The following is a 19498-nucleotide window of genomic DNA, read 5'->3' as shown; positions in this document are numbered from 1 at the left end:
GACCTCAGCATTTCCAGGTCAACGCTTTATCCACTGCACCACCACAGGTCAGGCCTAGAGTTTTATTTTTTACTTGGTCAATAAAATGCACAACTTTTCACTGATGAAAAAACATGTCATGTACAGATTGAACATATGTTACACAAAATCAGTTTGATAATGAGTTCTTCAGGCTGAAATATATGAAACTGAGATGATTTTGTTTGAAATGATCAGTGTCAAAAATAATCAGCAAAAAGAGAAGAAAATCAATTCTTTATTTTATCCAAATATATTAGACTTTATAATTTTGTTAGTTTCAACAAAAATGTAGAGTCACCATATAATGTGTCATCCAAACCAAGACACTCTAAGAGTGAAAGGAGAGATGTTAATAATTACACAGGTACAACAAGAAAAACTGGCACTCTCATGGGTAAATGGGAACCCATGATCAGTTGAGCAATAGGGGTTGAACTGCAATTACATGCAGAAATCATACCTTTCCCATACATATGTGTTAAAAATAAAGGAATAGCATCCACCAACAAATATTAGTTTTCTCTCTCATCATCAAGGTCTCTAAATAAGTATCATAACCCTCTCCCTAAACCAGTCACTTCTAAACTAATCAGTTATTATTTCAACGAGACATTTTTTAAGTTACCTTTTTATCCTTCCCAAATATTTTGACACTCTGAAGTCATCTCATTTGCTTTTTGTCTGTCTCACAGTGTCCCCTCCCAACTCTAACTGATACACAGTGTTCAAACGGATAGTGAAGTCATTTGACTTAGTCATACCCAAATCCCCCAGGAGCTAGAAATGCCTAGGACATACAATACATGCAAAAAAAAAAAATTGTTAAATGAATTAATGAATACATTTGGAGAGTTGTGTTTTTTTTTGGGGGGGGAGGTCCATATTCTCCTTGGTACTAAAGACAAAATAACTCTCCAAATTAATTATGGCTCTATTTAGTTTTAAGTGTTTGGACTAAATGATCTATGCAGTTTCTTCCACTGGCAATAAATATACTATGTCCCCTGGACTCCCTTTTCTTTCTGCTATTATTTCATTTCCCTCATCCAGCAAAAAGGAAAGTTTAGAGTTTAAGGGATACGGCAACCAGCTCTATTCACAGTGGAGGGAAGCTCACGGTTGATCATTTTGCCAGTAACAATTCCCTGGTATAAATTTGCACCTACAAAATTTGGTTGATACAGAGGTAGCCAGAAGGTATTATTGTAGTCAATGATAGAATTGTTGATGATAGAAGTCTCCAATAAGGAAATTATCACAAGATTGCTAAAACTGGGAAGTGATAAGTGCCCAAACAAGCCATTAAAGATTTACATATTAATGATCAGAAACAGAGTAATTATGGGCATACTTGCATTGTAATATTAAAAAATGTTTTATAAGAAAACCATGATATCCTCATAAGGAGCACTTGTAAATTTTCATAAAGATCTCTGCATTCCAAATCTTTAATTTTAGGTGTTCTATGGAGCAATAATTTTGATTTCCCAGTGAATAATAATATAAAACCTTAGGGTTAAAAAAATAGTATTGCTAAAATTATTTTAGGAGGCCAGGGATCCAATACATCAATAAAAATCAGTGTTTAACCAACCAAACAATAATAGCAAAACAAAACAAAAACCAGATGGGTAAAATATCTTCAATTTATCTAATTTAAAATTCTCTCTAGTATATACAAAACATTCCTCCTGAACTAAGTGACAGGTGTGGGATGGGATAGGTTCCCCAGGTGAGAAAATAAAGTCTGCTGTATTACAGCAAATGCCACAAACAAAAGGAAGGCATAATAAATGAGACTTGGCGGGAACACTCTGTAACTTGTATAAATGTCTATCTGCTGTGCTGTACATCTAAAACTAATACAAAATAAGTGTTGAATGCAAAATGTAAGCAAAAAATAAAATTTAAAAAAGCTCTAAAAAGTAAAAAGACTCCAAAGACATACATATTTAAAGCAGAAATATTTATCATTTGTGTCAGTATACTGTTATGTCTCCTCAAGGATAAGTTATTGTTTTTTAAAATAACAAAAGTTTCAGAAACAAAGTGAAAACTAACTTCATTTGAAACAGGGATCATTAATTATGCAATTTTACACAGATTCTGGTATGTTCAATAAACTTGGCTAGCCACTATCACAATGAGTCAGCATTTGTTCAGAGCTCATATTCGTGTTAGATCATATACAAAACAGGTTTCCAATTTTAATTAGCCAAGGAGAGGACCAATTCTCAAATTACTCTATGTTTATTTCCCCCCCAGGACTAGCAAGTTTTAAAAATTGTAAAAATGTTTAGCATATTGATATGCTCTAAAATTTACAAGTTATATAATGTTTATATTTTTGCAGGGCCATAAATAACACAGACTTGTGTGACTCCTTCATATAAGGTACAATTGAAAACCTCCCAGGACCTTAAACAGCAGAAAACATTAAATCAGATTTTAAAATGACAAATAATTTAAGGCTAAAATATTTGGTATTAATAATGCCAGTAGCCTTCCTAGCCTAATAAATTAAACATGCACAAGAACTACAACTTTGAACAAAACATCACAATTTTATCAGATATATATGTATGTATGCATGTGTGTGTGTTCATATATATGTGTATATGTATATATCCATATATACTATACATATACATATATTTATATATATATAGGTTTATCACCCTGAAAGGTATCCATTCATGTTTGGCTTAATACATATGTTAGAAATGTCATGGAAAGTACTTCTTTAAATATATATATGGTTTTTTCCAGAATATACAATATAAATATACCATATATAAATCATGCCATAAAACTAAATGCAAAAATTGCACATTATTGCATGCATGATGTGATAATACATGCCCATTAATAAGAATTTTCTTGTGATGTCCTCCCTTTACAAATTTTTCTTTCTGCACAATTAGCAATACTTGAAAATTAAGGTTTCTCAAATAAGCATATCTGACTGGGAGGAAATGTACCTTTCAGATTCCTTAGAGAGGATTACCTCATCAGCCAAATATGAGATTATTACTAAATAAAACAGTACATAATGCCTAAGGGGGTATTTGTTATGTAAATCGATCAGAGTTCATTTTTCTTAACTTGGCTGGAAGATTTCCTTCCATCCTTGCTGCTCCCCCGGCCATCTTTTGAAGCTTTGGTGGCAAATCAGCCACTGACTGGCTCATGGGATCAGACAACATCTTGGTGGTTTTAGATATCAGTTTTTCTTCTGAGTTGCCGGGAACTGAACTTATTCGTTGAAGTTTCATGGGCAAATCTCCCAAGCTGTAGGCTTTTTCTGAAGTTGTAGAACTCATCCTCAAAAGTTTTTTGGGAAAGTCTTCTCTTCCGGTAATTTTCTGTAGCTTTGATGGAAGTTTTGTACTAATGTCTTCTAGTCCATCTAAGCATTCCACAGAATTATGTCTTTCTTTGCTGTTAGTTATGGCTGGTGCTATTAAGGGGGATGACATAAGAAGCATTTCCTCCTGTTCTTTCACACTGTAAGGTGGAGTGGGGACTTCAAATGTTGCATGAAACTGGGAATAATCAACTTTAAAAAATCCTTCTTCTAAGGAAATTACAGGAAAGAAACGATGACCCCAAAGAACTTCATCTTCAGTGTATGATGTTCGAGCTTGACAAGTCATTCCTACAAGCAAAAAAGAAAATCCTTGATAAATTAGGCATAATGGAAGCACAAGTAAAGCTATTTGCACTAAAGAATTTATCTAGCTTTCTTCTTTAAGCTATGGGCTGATCTGAGTAAAATGAGTAAAAAAATATATTAAAATTTTTTCTGAGTTGCCAGCTTAAAGGGATATATACTTCTTCCCATGAAAAACATGGGACACTATTACTTTCATATTTAGAGTGTAGTACATCAAAAGCATAATTAATTTTTATTTACCATAAACCAAAATAAAAAGGCATTGAGTAAAAATAACACATGTGTCTATATAAGGAAATAAGAGGAGAAATCAGATAATCATTTTCCATCATTCAAGAGGCAATGTGATATATGAAACACACCTGTCTTTGAATCCAAATATTACCACTGTGTAAACTTAGAAAAGATACTTAACAGAACATCACTTTCCTATTCAGTAAAGTAAAGCATGGAAAATAACACCTGTGCCACAAAACTGCTGTAAGTATGATATATAATAACATGTACAGAAATGTAAAATGTGTTGTATAATGTCTACACAGTTTTCTCTAATAAATGACAGCAATTAAACTAACCCGAGTATTTGCTAACTATATAAAAGTTGAAAATATTGCTATGTTGGATAATGGGAAGCCATTGTGGTGGTTCCGTTCTTCTGGACCTTTAAGGCCATAATAAACTTTGCTCAAGGTTAAGAAATCTATATGCTTAAAATCATTAATCTGGGCCATGTGATGTTTTAAGTTCTATTCCTGCTGTGAGAATCTCTGAATTGATGCTGGATGTCAAATGTCAAATTTTGGTATTTATTTATTCTATTGCTAGAATATTTACCTCCTGCTAGTCTGATTTACTCAATTGTGTTCTCTTCATAAATCATATAGTTAGACTGAGTTACTATTATAACAATCAACCTCTTAATATTCATTGTGTGAAGACTGAAAGTCTATGAATAAATTAAAACCATATATCACATTTCAGTCTTAATAAAAAGACACAATTTCTTTAAGTTGCAAAATTCACTACTTTTCTCTACCTTTATTTTCAGACTTCCATTAGAGGTTATTGCACTGATAGAAGAATTTTTTTTAAAAATGTATCTCTTCAATAACTAAATGTAATTTAAACAATGACAGTCTTTCTTCATTTCAATACTCCCTCTGTAGCTTTATAAATAATTTCCACTGTGTTTAAGTCTGGACTAGTTAAGATAAAAAGATATTTTATCTTTTTCCTCCAATTAATAATTACATCTACAATACTTAGAATAAAATGCATAATTTAAGACCCATATTAAAGATAGATTTTTCATTGATTCTTTCCAAAATCTTGTCTTATATTATTATCAGTTATATATACCACCAAGGAAAAAGTTGTTGCCACTTATAGTACTGTCTTTTTTCCAGAAAGTTTTTAAAGAAACTTATGTAGAAAATCAAGTACTGTGTTATGTATTCTCAAATACTGTGTTATGTATTCTCTCTACGTTATTCAAATCCACAATATCATTCTGATATGAAAATATTCTTATGTACATTTTTAAAATAAGAAATATAGTGCACAAAGAGATTAAATCTCTTGACCTTTCTTGGAAATAGATCTAGGAAGCTGTAGAAAAAAAAAAGATGTCAGTATTGTTCTAATTTCTGGGGTTTTTTGCTGTTTCTTTTTATTTTGCCATGTCTCTTTTTTTGTTAAGAACCCAATTCTAAACAATCTATCAATTTAAGTGTCACAGTGGAATCTGATAGTGATGAAATTATCAGTCTAGATAATCAATATTATATCAGGATCTAGATCAGGGGTAGTCAACCTTTTTATACCTACTGCCCACTTTTGTATCTCTGTTAGTAGTAAAATTTTCTAACCACCCACCGGATCCACAGTAATGGTGATTTATAAAGTAGGGAAGTAACTTTACTTTATAAAATTTATAAAGCAGAGTTACAGCAAGTTAAAGCATATAATAATAATTACTTACCAATTTACTTTATGTCAGATGTTTGCTAAGTTTGGCAGAATAAATCTTTATAAAACAACTTACTATAGTTAAATCTTTTTATTTATACTTTGGTTGCTCCACTACCGCCCACCATGAAAGCTGGAATGCCCACTACTGGGCAGTAGGGACCAGGTTGATTACCACTGATCTAGATAATCAATAATATATCAGGAATAGCCCCCCAAATATTTATATATGAATATAACAATATTAGTTTAAGAAGTACTTTGTAATTTTTTTAGACATACACACTGTAATGTTCTGTAACTTCAAACCATTTTTTTTTTTTTTCATTTTTCCGAAGCTGGAAATGGGGAGGCAGTCAGACAGACTCCCGCATGCGCGCGACCAGGATCCACCCGGCATGCCCACCAGGGGGCAATGTTCTGCCCCTCTGGGGCGTCACTCTGTTGCATCCAGAGCCATTCTAGCACCTGAGGCAGAGGCCACAGAGCCATCCCCAGCGCCCGGGCCATCTTTGCTCCAATGGAGCCTCGGCTGCGGGAGGGGAAGAGAGAGACGGAGAGGAAGGAGAGGGGGAGGGGTGGAGAAGCAGATGGGCGCCTCTCCTGTGTGCCCTGGCCGGGAATCGAACCCGGGACTCCTGCACGCCAGGCCGACGCTATACCGCTGATCCAACCGGCCAGGGCCCTCAAACCATTTTCTAATCTCAACCTAGTTTATAAGAAAAAAAATACAAATCACTTATTCAGAAAAAATAAAAAATATATTTCCTGATATATTTACTAGATTTTATTTTGAGAATTTTAAATATCCAACAAAACACCTAAATAAAGAACAAATGTTTAAGTTTCTATCAATTAAGATATAAAATAATAAACCAAAATATCCTTTATTTGTTTAATTGAGAATTATCCTTTATCTCTAAAAGTGATGACTAAGTATATATAATTATTTCTTGTATATATTGAGTTGAACTAAGTTTAGATTATGAGTTTGTTCAATTATTTCTAACAATAGAATAAACATTGAAACAAAGTGAATACTATTGCCATCTTAACCCATTTAATTGTAATGACATTTTGTTCACATAAAGAAAAAAATATGAAATTAAAAATCATAATTCTGATCCCATTATTTGCCATTATAACATAACACAGAGGAGTGGAAAATAAAAACTTACTAAATTATTATGGCATTTAAAGTACAGTGACATCTACAATGAAAGCAGGTTATTACAAATGTTTATTCACATAAAAATACCCATTGGCATTGTTACTCAAATATCAGTGGATGTTTTTGTCTGAAAGGTAAGGTAGAGATTTTATTCTACTATATGAAATTAGTTCTACTTCCTTCCGTTCCAAACTACAACTTGTGAGGCAACATCTTTATATAATTCAAAAGTATGTAAACTTGACTGTCAATTCCACTGCTAAATAGCACGTGAAAATCACCTAAAGCTCTGGGATCCAGTTTTATCTCTTACAAAGAAGAGATAGCAATACCCTCCCTTCCAATGCTGTTGAGAACTTGGGATAAGTAAAGTGCACAGAACAGTGCTTGGTTTTAGGCAATGCTATTTTTTATCATTCTGTAGTGATCACTTGCAATTCTTGTTCTTCCTGGAAATTAGTGATATTGAAATAATATAAGGGAAGAATTCTGATTCATCAGTCATTTGTCCCATATGAGAAAATTAAATTTAAAAATCACTAGATATCAGATAGCAATTCTCTTTTTTAAAATGGTCAATTAAACATTCAACATATTTTAAAATATAGAAAACAATACATTACTTCTATTACCAACATTTAGGGTTTCTCAATATTTTCCACCCCAGTTATCTCTAATAGCAGGAGAGATTAAGTGTGGCATGTTGGGTATATTAAAAAGGTCTGCAGCAAGCTCAGTGACTGAATCCATTAGAATATTTTGGCAATTATACTAAGAATATTTGCCAGAACTTGAACTTTTGTTTGTTCTTCTGCTGTTCCCTTTACACTTTTATTAGGTGTAGTTACACAAATATCAGACATTTCAACTTTAATAAAATCATAGTTACTATATACATGGTTTCACCTCAGAATATTAATGTGCAATCAACTCATGGATAATGATATAAAAGCATTAGAAACTAGAAAACCAGGAAAATGTCTATGATGGTCAGACTACAGTTTAGACAATGTCTTAACATAACATGTAATTGAGAAACTACTTCTCTTTACAAATATTATCCCAAAATGGTGTTAAAAAATAAAATACACATTTAATTTAAGATTTAAAATAAATATAATTCTGTCTTCTAAGAACATGTATGTATCATAGTGTTCTTCCATCTCGAATGTGTTATTTTATATTTCTTACTCTAATCCCAATTATTTTAAAATAATCCATGCTTGAATTTATAATTGCAGATGCCATCAGAATCAAAATAAATGCAGGTAAATAGCATTATTCAAAGTGTACTATATAGATTGCATCTCTTAACTGGCAATGCAATTGGCATGTTTTAACCAGATTCCAGACTTGAACAAATGTGATGAAAATCAACACGAGCTCATCTCTGTGGAAACTGGCAAAGCAACAGATGTTGCTACTGGAAATAGCTAGGACTTTTGAATCCTTAGATGAAAAACATTTTCTGAAAAAAAATTTATTCTATGCACTGATTCATGGGTAAAATGGCTATATATTATTGTTTAATCTAATTTATTCCAGCATCAGTGTGTCAATCTAAAAAAAAACCCAGAAGAAATGTAGCCTAACTTTTCATTGCTGACTTCTCCCTTTCCTGATTCTGCCTTTATACCATGCTATTATGCTCCTCTCTTTAACTGAATTGAATGTTCATTCAAATAAAAGGCCTGAAAGCTTTTCAAGTGAACATGACAAAGCAAATTATTATTTGACAAGTCCTTAACTAACCTTTCAGAATACTTCTAACTTAGTCTATCCTGGTCAGGGATGGCACATATGTTACCTACATGAGTTGACTAGGAGATGGTTAAATACAATATAACCAGACCCAGGGAAATGTCTGAATGTTGTGACACAGAAACTATCAAAAAACCAATAACTTCTGCATAGAGAAGGCTTTATCTTAACCTTACTATACAGGTTACAAAGTGAGAGAGAGATTGGGTGTGGGGAGAAGGAGGGAGACTGGGGTAGAGGCCAGAGGGGTTGGGAAGAGAATTCTCTTATAATGGTTGTGTTTATCATGTGTGAACTAAATGAAAGGAGGAGGGAGCAAATCTTTAATTAAGTCATGTAATAATAATACATTATATTGCTATAGGGCTTACTATGTGCAAGTGTCTTTCTAAGCACAACTCTGTAAATTAAAGCCTGATGCCACTGGTTTCACAAAGATATTGTGAGGATTGGATCAAATTAATTAATATATATAAATTGCATGCACAATAAGTATTGGTCATTTTCACCCAGAAGAGAATTATGGGCAGGCTATATTACTATTCTACAAATTTTATTATACACACACTCACATTCACACACATAACTGCAAAATTCAGCCAAATAATATATTCTTTTATTCCTTAAATTTTCCTCTTTGTCTATTTTTTCTTCAAACGGGCAGTGGTTTTTATAACTGAATTGACTAATAGCTTAATATGCATGCGCTATATTACAAAGTAATTTTCTAGACTGCTCTATGTATTACTCTCAGGATTACTGAATAAGGTCTGTAGCTGTTTCTTTCCCAATGTACTTCCAAAATTTCATGCCCCACCAAGATAAAACAACTATAAAGGTTTACTTGGCATTCTCTGCATGGTCTCTACTGTGTTGAACAGAACTGAACCCTAATTTAAAGTATAAACTTTTTGAGAATATGATGCTTATTTTTTGTTTTACTCTTGTTTATAAGACATAAAGACACTATGTTCTCCACAATACTTTTAAGGTTGTGGCATCAAGCTCCTCTAGGATATAGAGGAGCAAACAGCCTTGCAACCTATACAAATTCTTCCCAGAAACTTCAGTATACAAATAGGTGGAATCACTTTAAATCTCAATACATTCTGTTCAAATAGACTTTTAGAGAGGAGTATAGGTTTCTGGCATGTAGTCAACCCAGTATTATCATCTATTATTTACAAGCACTTGGTCTTTCAATGCGTTCTCATATATCAGTTTGCCATTATTGCTTAAGCTAGGTCAAAAAAATTCAAAAAATTAATAACAAAATACAGTCAAGAAGCAAAACCTAATTATATGTTAAAAATAAAATATCAATAAAAGACTTAGTAACAGATATTTTAAGTAGAATACTTTCAGTTTCTTAGTTCTCAGAAGAACAAAGGAAAGGAAAGCAGATTTTTAACCATAATCCCTAGAACATGTTAGACTCCTAAAAAATGAATATAAGTGCAGGTGATATTAAGGTCAATAGCAGATTGAAAATATGATAGGGAATTCATGGTTATACTGCTAAAAATATATTTGAGGGCCTCGGGGTAATATTAAGCAAAAGAACATGGACTTTGAATATAAACTTGAAATTATTGCTATTTTAATCATAGAGTTTTCATAGACCTTTGGGCTTATTATTTAAGTTATCTGAACCTTGACAGATAAAATATGGACAGAAATAAGGGATAATAATATGTAATTTATAGGGTTATTACAGTTAAAAATGTATTTAATGATATTACCATACTATCTAGTAAAACAATAAGTAATAATTGGTAGCTATTATCAACCATTATTATTATCGGGGTTCCAATTAATTAAAGTTCATCTTAGATATATTTCAATTCTTTAGAGAGTAATTTATTTCTTAGAATCAACTTAAAGCAAATAAAATACTTTTCAGTTTGATAAGTTCTATTAATTGATATAGGCCATAACATCTATAGACTGAAGAAAGGCCTATCGATAAACACATTATGAACTGAGTCAATTCTAACTTGGTCAACTTGATCTGCCCTGCACCAATATGGCTAGCTTTACAGTAGCAACCACTTCCCTCAAAATACAGTTAACTTCTGCTGCATGACCTTCAGCTCTCCGCTCTGACTTTATACAGAATAGAAGTATGACAGAATTTTCCCAGTACCCTTTCAACTGATTATCGTTCCCTAACCCAACAATGGAAATGTTTCATTCTTAGCACATCTCTTTATCTTTCCCTTCATGGTATCTACTTAAACATGTTTCCCTGCACTGTCAATTACAGAACCAAAACAATAGCAACCTAAATTCATTTATGCTATTGTTTTCTCCTATAAAAAAATGATTTTTAGCATCCAAAATCTCTTAATAACATAGGTATAATGTAATCCAAATACTGTTTGAGAATACCTCATATTATAACACTGACATTGCAAAGATATTTTTCAAAGAGAAAATATAAAAAATTTCTAGCTTCAAATAAAATAGAACATCTTTCAGATAACACTGGAATTTAATTATTTTGGTGAACATGATTCCTAGTCATAGAGAAGAAAACCTTTTGAAATAGTGTCTGAAGCAATAACACACATGTCAACTTTTAAAAAATGTTATGTATCAAATACAATAATTAAATGCTTAGATTAATTCCTGCTTTTAAAAGATACTCTCAAAACTTTGATTTAAAATATAAATTCAGAACAATTTTTTTGTTGTATTATAGTTGAAATAGGTTGAAATTCACAGGTTGAAATCCTAACCCCTAATATGATAGCATTAGAAGGTGGGACCTTCTGTGTGGTATTTAAACAAAATAAATAGATAAATTTAAACAACAAATAAACAACAAACACCCAAATTACTAGTATGCCTTTATAGTTCCTTCAAAATTTAGCTTTAAGTTACTATTACAGTTTTATCTCTAAAAAAAACATTAACAATAACTACAGCAATACATGCCAGATTCTGCTTTCTGTTATATATATTATCATCCAATTCTCTATCACTCTAAGAAGTGTATAATCTTTATTATATGCGGCTTAAGCGTCTGTTTGTCGCTGATAGCTTATTGGTTGCTTGCGTAACTGTACTAGCCAATGGGGTGAAGTTGCCATGGCATTCAAATAGCCCCACCTTCTGGCATGCCACCTCACAAATTGAGGTTAAAGATTGGAGCAATTATTATGCTGTTAAGAAGTCTTAACACCAGAAGGGGTCTTTGCAATGGTACAAGACTAGAGGTTCTCCAATTGAAAAATAATGTCATAATAGCTAAGTCTTTGGCTCCTCTAAAGGTGAAATACATGTCATTCCAAGAATTGATTTGGCTCCATCTCAAACAGGGTTGCTGTTTCAATTGAGAAGTAGACGATTTCCTGTAAAACTTGCCTTTACTATGACCATCAATAAGTCTCAGGGCCAAACGCTTAAGCGTGTTGGCATTTTTTTACCTGAGCCTGCATTTGGACACGGTCAACTTTATGTTGCCTGTTCAAGAGTTTGTGAAAGAACGGATGTAAAATTAAAAATAATTGATGGTCCTCTGCAAGGCGAGCTTAAAAATGATGGAAAGATCTACACAAGAAATGTTGTGTACAAAGAGATCTTTGACATGTGAATTAACATTTTATTATTTAAATCACCTTTATTTATTGAGCTAGCGGTGGCTCTTAAGAAATGTACCACCAGTGGTTTCCTTCATTGCACTCTACTTTAAGCAATTAAGCAAGTAGAAGGGGGAAACCCCGTGGGGCAGTAAGCAAAGGGGCGTCCTTGCTGCCTGCCCTGGGTAATTCAGTTTGAATTAGCAGACACCTTTGCATAAATCATTTTAATTTCAATTTATAATATCTAGAACAGCGATCATTTAGTATGACCACCAGGCTTTCTAGTATATATATATGATAATACTACTGATATATCAAGAGGAAAATATCTTGTTCAACATAATATTACAAAAGATGCTGTAGTCAAGATATAAACTCAAGTTTTCTAATTCCAAAGCCAGCTTTGTTGACCTCTATACTATTCTGTCTTATTTTCTTGAATGGACAACTTTCCCATTAGTAATTATTCTTTCCTATGCACGTTTCTAGGTCCTTGAAGTTGTGACTGCTTGAGATACCCTCTTACATCTCTCTACCTGTTGACATAATTCCTCATGTTCAAAGTTCAGATCACAAACCATTAATACTATGAAGCTCTTTCTTTTTATATTTTAATTTATGGACTTTTAAATACATCATATTGTCATGCACACACATGTGCATGCATAGACACACGCACATTCCCCATTGTCTAAGTACTGTACTCAGAGACACACATAATTAAATTCAATGAGAAATAATACTTAACATTTACTAATTCATGAAACATCTTCATTCTTCCGGGCACTCTTCTAGGTTCTAAATTATAAGGTGCTATGGCAACAGAAACAAGGATGAACCCTCTCAAATTCATGTTTAAACTTAGTCTTGCAAATGACTAACAGCCACAGACACACAGTCCATATCCACAATGTAAGAAAAACACATTCTGAGGTGGAGAAAGACATTTACAGACATTCTGTTGTACAAAGGTACAACCAGTTATACCTGAGTTTAGAGCACAGTTTCTATTTGCTCATTCGTTGCAGTTAAAGAACAAAACTCTTAAGAGAACACTTATCCACCTTGGCATCTCTAGTATCCAACATTGTGACAGGTATTATATTCTCAATGAATTCTTGAGGAGAGATGGTAGGAGAAATGAAGGAGGAGGAAGAATGGAAATGTTAAAAATATCTGTGCAAGAGAAGTCAACTTCTATACACATTAGTAATCTATTCACCACTAGGAGTGATTGTCACTGACAAGGGATATAAGTATTTGTAATATGTCCATTTTGATTATTTTCTATGCTTTTAAAGTGAGGATCTCTTAATCAGTTCAACTCATGAACTCCAAAACTGGTTTTGAAATATTTATACTAAAAGCTTATACTGATTAGTGAAGTTGGGATGGATTATCAAAGTAAATTATATATAATCACGCTATAAAATACAAATGACCCTTTTACAAAAAGACACATTTGCTGATAAATTGTATTCAAAGATAATCAGTTAGTTTATAATGTTACTTTTGTGAAATTATATACCAATGCTTTGTCTACATACATTTACTGGAGAGATTAGATTTATCTTGCAATGAAATATTAAGCAACATAACTAAATTAATTAAATATTATGATATACTTGCATACTTGCGATCTAGTTAAATATAAAGTTTGGGGAAATTTCTATCTTTATTGCAACTATACCTGATCACCTTATAAAATGTAGTAGGCCAATTTTTAACCTGAAAATTTAAAACTTTTTTTCACCTAATTTATGAAGCTTACTTTTATATAGGCTACTATATCTTTTTAATCACAAGCTATAGCTTTTTTTTTAACATCTTTTTTTGGCAGAAATTCAAATACATTCTGTTTGCCTGCAGGCTTAGAACAGAGCCTGAATAAATATTTGCAATTCAGCAGTTGTTCCAGTTCTACGCTTTGCAGTAAAAGGTCAGAGAATTTCACTTCTAATTTTGCTATGTTATTTATAGAGTGTAAATGAAAAGTAAAGTCCTTATAATTATATGGGAACTATTACTGAGTGTATTTTATTTTAGGTGTGGAAATGACACCTCACAGCAATAATCACAAATATAAGATATTTTAGTACTTCTATTTTAAAAAAGAAAAATAATTGGTTTGAACATGTTTATACAAGTCTTATGGAAGAATTAAATTTTCCGCCATGATATAAATATGTATTTAAAAGTCAAACTACTAAGAGTTTTCCAAGTTACATAATTTTCATCTCTTTAGATAGTATTTTAATTTATTTCAATTAAAAAATCATTTAAAGGAAAAAAGAAGTCAAAGATATGAAAATGTTGGGGAAAATTACACTTGAACTGCAAACAGTAAATTCCTTAAATTTGACACTTGCTAAAAGCAAATGATTGTAAAACTCTGTAAATTCTTGCTAAACTATAACTCCACTCCTAAAACAGCCTAGATTTTCTCCTCAGGTTTAAATGATACATGATCTGTCAAGAAATATTCTGTTAATGCAGAGAGCCAAGGTCTAAGAGTAAAATTCTGAACTAGTCTCCGAACTTCTGGGGAACTTTTATCATATATATCTTTGCAGAATGTTATGTTCTTTATGAAAATAATTATTTATAACATATAGATGATGCTGATATAAAATACATAAGACTGCTTAATATTCAAAGGCTTATTTAATTACAAAAAAATACAGCCAAGGTCTAAACAAGGAAGGGAGAAAAAAAGGAAAAAAGGCAAGTGAGTTAATCCATTTGAAATATAAAAAATCAAACCTTCCAGCCAGATGTCCACTTAAGAATTGTAAGACAGAATTTATACCTGGTATAGAACAGACTCATTTGTGGCCATACATATCCACAAACATCAATTTTTGTGTTGTTCATAATCAGATACATTTTATTTACTCTACCAATTTTAATAGACTTTTTGAACAATAAAGACTAGAAAGTAGCTTAATGTTATGCAGTCATTTTATTTCAAGATATAATATATATTTTACTCTGGCTGATAAACACTCCAAAAGTTAACATAGTAATATTTCATTTGATTGACATAAAAATATACAAACTGTGTTTGATTAAATCCTTTTTTCCATATAGTGACATAAAAGCATCCAAAATTATTTTGAGACTAATTCACTCACTAATTCATGTCTTTATTTAACTAAAATTTTTGCAGAAAGAAATAACAGAAATTTGCATTTAGGGGATGAGTCAAAAGTAATATTTTTAGTGAAATAAAAAGGAAAATTATTTGAAGTAATGATTTTTTTATAAAATGGGAATGGAAGCTAATTGGCAGAAATGATGAGAAGTAAGTTTTGTTTCAGATATAGTATTATAAAGTAATATAGCTAATCCAAAGCAGTAGTATCATTTAGTATAAATTGCACATGTGTTCTAGAGTCTCTGTTAAAATATTTAAATAAACTATTTTGTTTTCAAAATTCCTGTGGAATAGTTACTATCTTCTTTTTCAGATGATATATTTGTACCTAAAAAATGAGCAAAAGGTCTGAATAGAAACTTTGTCAAAGATGTACAAATTGCAATTAATCAAATGAAAAGATGCTTCACATATATCATCAGAGAATTGAAAATGAAAACATAAGATACCATTAATCTGGAACACTGGTAACAACAAATGCTGATGAAGATGTGGAAGAATAGGAACTCTCATTCATAGTTGGTACAAATGCAAAATGGTACAGCCACTTTGGAAGACAGTTTAGTGGTTTCTTACAAAACTAAATATGCTATTACCATATGATCCAGCAACTGGGCTCTTTGGAATTTACCCAAATTAGTTGAAAAATTTATGTCTACATAAAAAATTTAAACACAAGTGGAAGCAACCCATGTGTTCTTCAATGGTTCAATGGAGAAACAAACTGACATATATCAATACATGTATATTGTATATCAATACAATATTGTATATCAACACAATAACTGGAATGTTGTTCAATGAGTGAGCTATTGAGCCATAAAAATATATGAAGTAATCTTAAATGCATATTACTAAGTAAAAGAAACAAATCTGAAAAAGTTACAGACTGCATGATTTCAACTATGTGACATTCCAGAAAAGGCAAAGATGAAGATTAAAAAGATCAGTGATTACCAGCGTTTGGGAATAAATAGGTGGTATGTGGTATTTTTAGAGTGAAACTATTTTGTGTGATACTTTAACAGTGGATACATGTCATTACACATTTTTTAAGCCTGAGGACGCCCAATTTAGAGAATGAACCTAGTGTAATCTACGTTCATAGGTTGATAATTATGTGCACTTGTTGGCTCATTGATTATAACAAAAGCATCACCCTGGGGCTTGACATTCATGGTGAACAAGGTTGTTTGTGTGTGTGTGGGGGGGGGCTATTCATGGGGAGAAGGGGATGTATAGGAACCCTGTATTTTCTGTTCAATTTTACTGTGCACTCTAAAATAAATATTATTGACAAACAACTATAAATTTTAAAAAATTTAAATATAAACAAAAATGCCAGTTCCCTAATAGAAGTTAAATAATGTGCTCAAGGTCTCAGAGCTGGTAAGTGATAGAGCAGGTTGCTTCTGTCTTAGGAGTTAATTATTCAGCATCTCACGAGTCCTTTATCATACTTACAAGCTACATAGATTTTGAGCATTCTACTATACTGTAAAAGTAGAACAATAAACACCAATGTGTACAGTGAAAAAAAAACTACTGATATATAGATTTACCACCAAATATGTTTTCTTCACCAACAATTTCTAAATTTTGATTATTATAGTGCATAAAGCCATAAATCAAGGTTTTAAAACTTTAAAAAATTATTTTTTAAGAAAACTACTTTTAAGGGTGAAATGAGAAGTCATCATATTTTATTGTTTTTAAACATCACCCTGCTTTGTTGTTCTTAAATTTATATATTCTAAACACCCTGTCATCACGTTAGACAATATATAGTCTATTCACATAAGTGCAAATCAGAGACAGATTTAACGGTGGGCGCATCAGGTGCGCATCCTGGGACCCTCCTTCTGAAAGGCCCAGCAAAACCCCAACTTTACACTCTTTTCTAATGTGAGGGGCCCAATATTTTCCTCTGCACCTGTGGCCTTTACTGACCTTAATCTGTCTCTGGCACAAATAGGTACATCTGTTTGCTGTGCCTTTATTTTATTTCCATTAAATGAATGGAGGCAAGAAATACATATATTTTCTATGTAGTCTAAGCTAATTTCCAAAACCTAAGTCTAATGTCAAAGTTTCCATAAATACATAATTATGTAATACTTCTTTAAAAATATAAAGAAAATTCCTCTCTGTAATTTAAAATCATCTATTTCCTCTAATGCTGAAATCGTTCAGCTCTTTTTAATCTGCTTCTTTTCTCAAGTAATATGTTGTTTTCTTAATCTTTCTTTGGAGATCAATTCTTTAAATGCATACTTATCTAACAAATGGTGGAAAAAGTAGAGTTTACAATAAATACTATTATATAAGATTTAAGTCTAGGATAGACAATTATGAGCACATGTTAGTATCTTAATGGACTAATGTTCTTATCATCATAAAAGAAGGGAAATTACATGAAGAGCAACAGAAAGTACACGTTCAAAACTATAGTTTTCCAGATGTAGATTTAACATGATACTTATGAAAATTAAGCTTCAAGGGCTTTCACTAGCAGAGGTGTTTTTGTTTTCATAATTTAATTTCATAATATTGTAGTTCTTTTTGTTTGTTTTTTGTTAAAGAGAACTCTCTAAATTATGGAGTCATTCAACTCTACTTAGATTTGCTCCTTCAGAGTGCAGTAACATGTGATCAAAGGAAGGTTCACAACTTAGACTGTAGGCACAGTTAAAAAGATGTGTTATTACCTTGGTGAGATTTCATAATTCAGCTGTCTTTGATATTGATTAACTTTAGAAAGAGATTATACATTGTATACCTTTTATAGACATTCCTTATTTCCCCTGAAGTCCACATCCCATCCATAGAAATTGACTATTGAACACTGTTTCTTAAACTGTTATCATGCTCCACTACCCCACAGCGGGTCCAAAAAACAGCCTCTCACACACCTTGCAATTATCTTGGCTAAGAAACCTTCCTCACAATTATTCTTCTTTTTCATTGGAAGACTGGATAAATGGTGTCTAATATTTACATTCAGGGACCAAGTACTTATTTTACAAAACTATTAGTTTTTTGTGTTTTTTTTTTAAGTGAGAGGTAGGGAGGCAGAGAGACAGATTCCTGCATGTGCCCCACCTGGAATCCACCTGGCAAGTCCCCTCCATGGCAATTCTATGCCCATCTGGGGCCACTGCTCTGTTGCTTGGCAACCAAGTTACTTTAGCATCTGAGGTGAGGTCATGTTCCATCCTCAGCCCCCAGAGCCAACTTGCTCAAACCATTCAACCCATGGCTTCAAGATGAGAAGAGAGGGCAGAGTGGAGAAGCAGATGGTCACTTCTCCTGTGTGCCCAGACTATAAATCAAATTCAGGACTTCTAAACTCAAGGTGGACACTCAACCACTGTACAAAACTACTTCTATAGTGAAAGGTTACCTTTTATCCATTTCCTTGGAATGCTAAAACCCACTATCAGACAGGGAGTATTTGGTGTTGTACACTGAAGGAAAATTGAACTTATCACCTGAAAAGAATGTGCTACTCCACTCAGAGGGGGGTTACTGATGTGCTTCATCACAGGCTGTGACACTGTCTGATAGTATTTTGAAGAAATTACCTTGACTGTTCTGTAGAGAAAAAAATATGATCACCACAAGACTGAAGCAAGTACAGCAGTCAGGAAGCTGTGGTAAAAGACAATGACCAAACAAGTGGCTGTGAAGACACATCAAAAAATATTTATTTAAGAGGCAAATTTAACTAGACTTGAAAACTGATTGGATTTAGAAGGTTGAGAAAGACTGGCAACCAACAATTTCTTTTGAGTCAGAAAGAGGAGTATATAGGGACAGACAGACAGGAACGGAGAGAGATAAGATGCATCAATCATCACTTTTTTGTTGTGACACCTTAGTTGTTCATTGATTGCTTTCTCATATGTGTCTTAACTGGGGGGCTACAGCAGATCAAGTGACTCCTTGCTAGAGTCAGCGAGCTTGGGTCCAAGCTGGTGAGCTTTGCTCAAACCAGATGAGCCTGCGCTCAAGCTGGTGACCTCGGGGTCTTGAACCTGGGTCCTCCACATCCCAGTCCGATGCTCTATCCACTGCGCCACTGCCTGATCAGGCCCAACAATTTCTTTTTGTTAGAATGATGAAGATGAACATACCATGAAATTTTACTTGTATTT

General features: G+C 32.7%; 1 protein-coding gene across 2 annotated transcripts in view; it reads right to left on the bottom strand.

Annotated features, from left to right (window-relative positions):
• Nucleotides 1-239: 239 nt before the first annotated feature.
• Nucleotides 240-19498, bottom strand: part of KCNJ3 (potassium inwardly rectifying channel subfamily J member 3) — a 168983-nt gene continuing 149724 nt past the window's right edge. Inside the window, exon 3 of one of the 2 annotated variants that reach the window (XM_066345027.1) lies at nucleotides 240-3679. In XM_066345027.1, coding sequence (XP_066201124.1) covers nucleotides 3093-3679 — 587 coding nt within the window. In that variant the 3' untranslated portion in view covers nucleotides 240-3092. The remainder of the gene's footprint in view (nucleotides 3680-19498) is intronic. The other variant, XM_066345028.1, reaches the window with a different exon arrangement.

This window comes from Saccopteryx leptura, chromosome 7, assembly GCF_036850995.1.
Source record: "Saccopteryx leptura isolate mSacLep1 chromosome 7, mSacLep1_pri_phased_curated, whole genome shotgun sequence".
NCBI classification, from domain to species: domain Eukaryota; kingdom Metazoa; phylum Chordata; class Mammalia; order Chiroptera; family Emballonuridae; genus Saccopteryx; species Saccopteryx leptura.
Note: the sequence above shows the minus strand (reverse complement) of the source record. Positions and strands in the feature narration are given on the sequence as shown.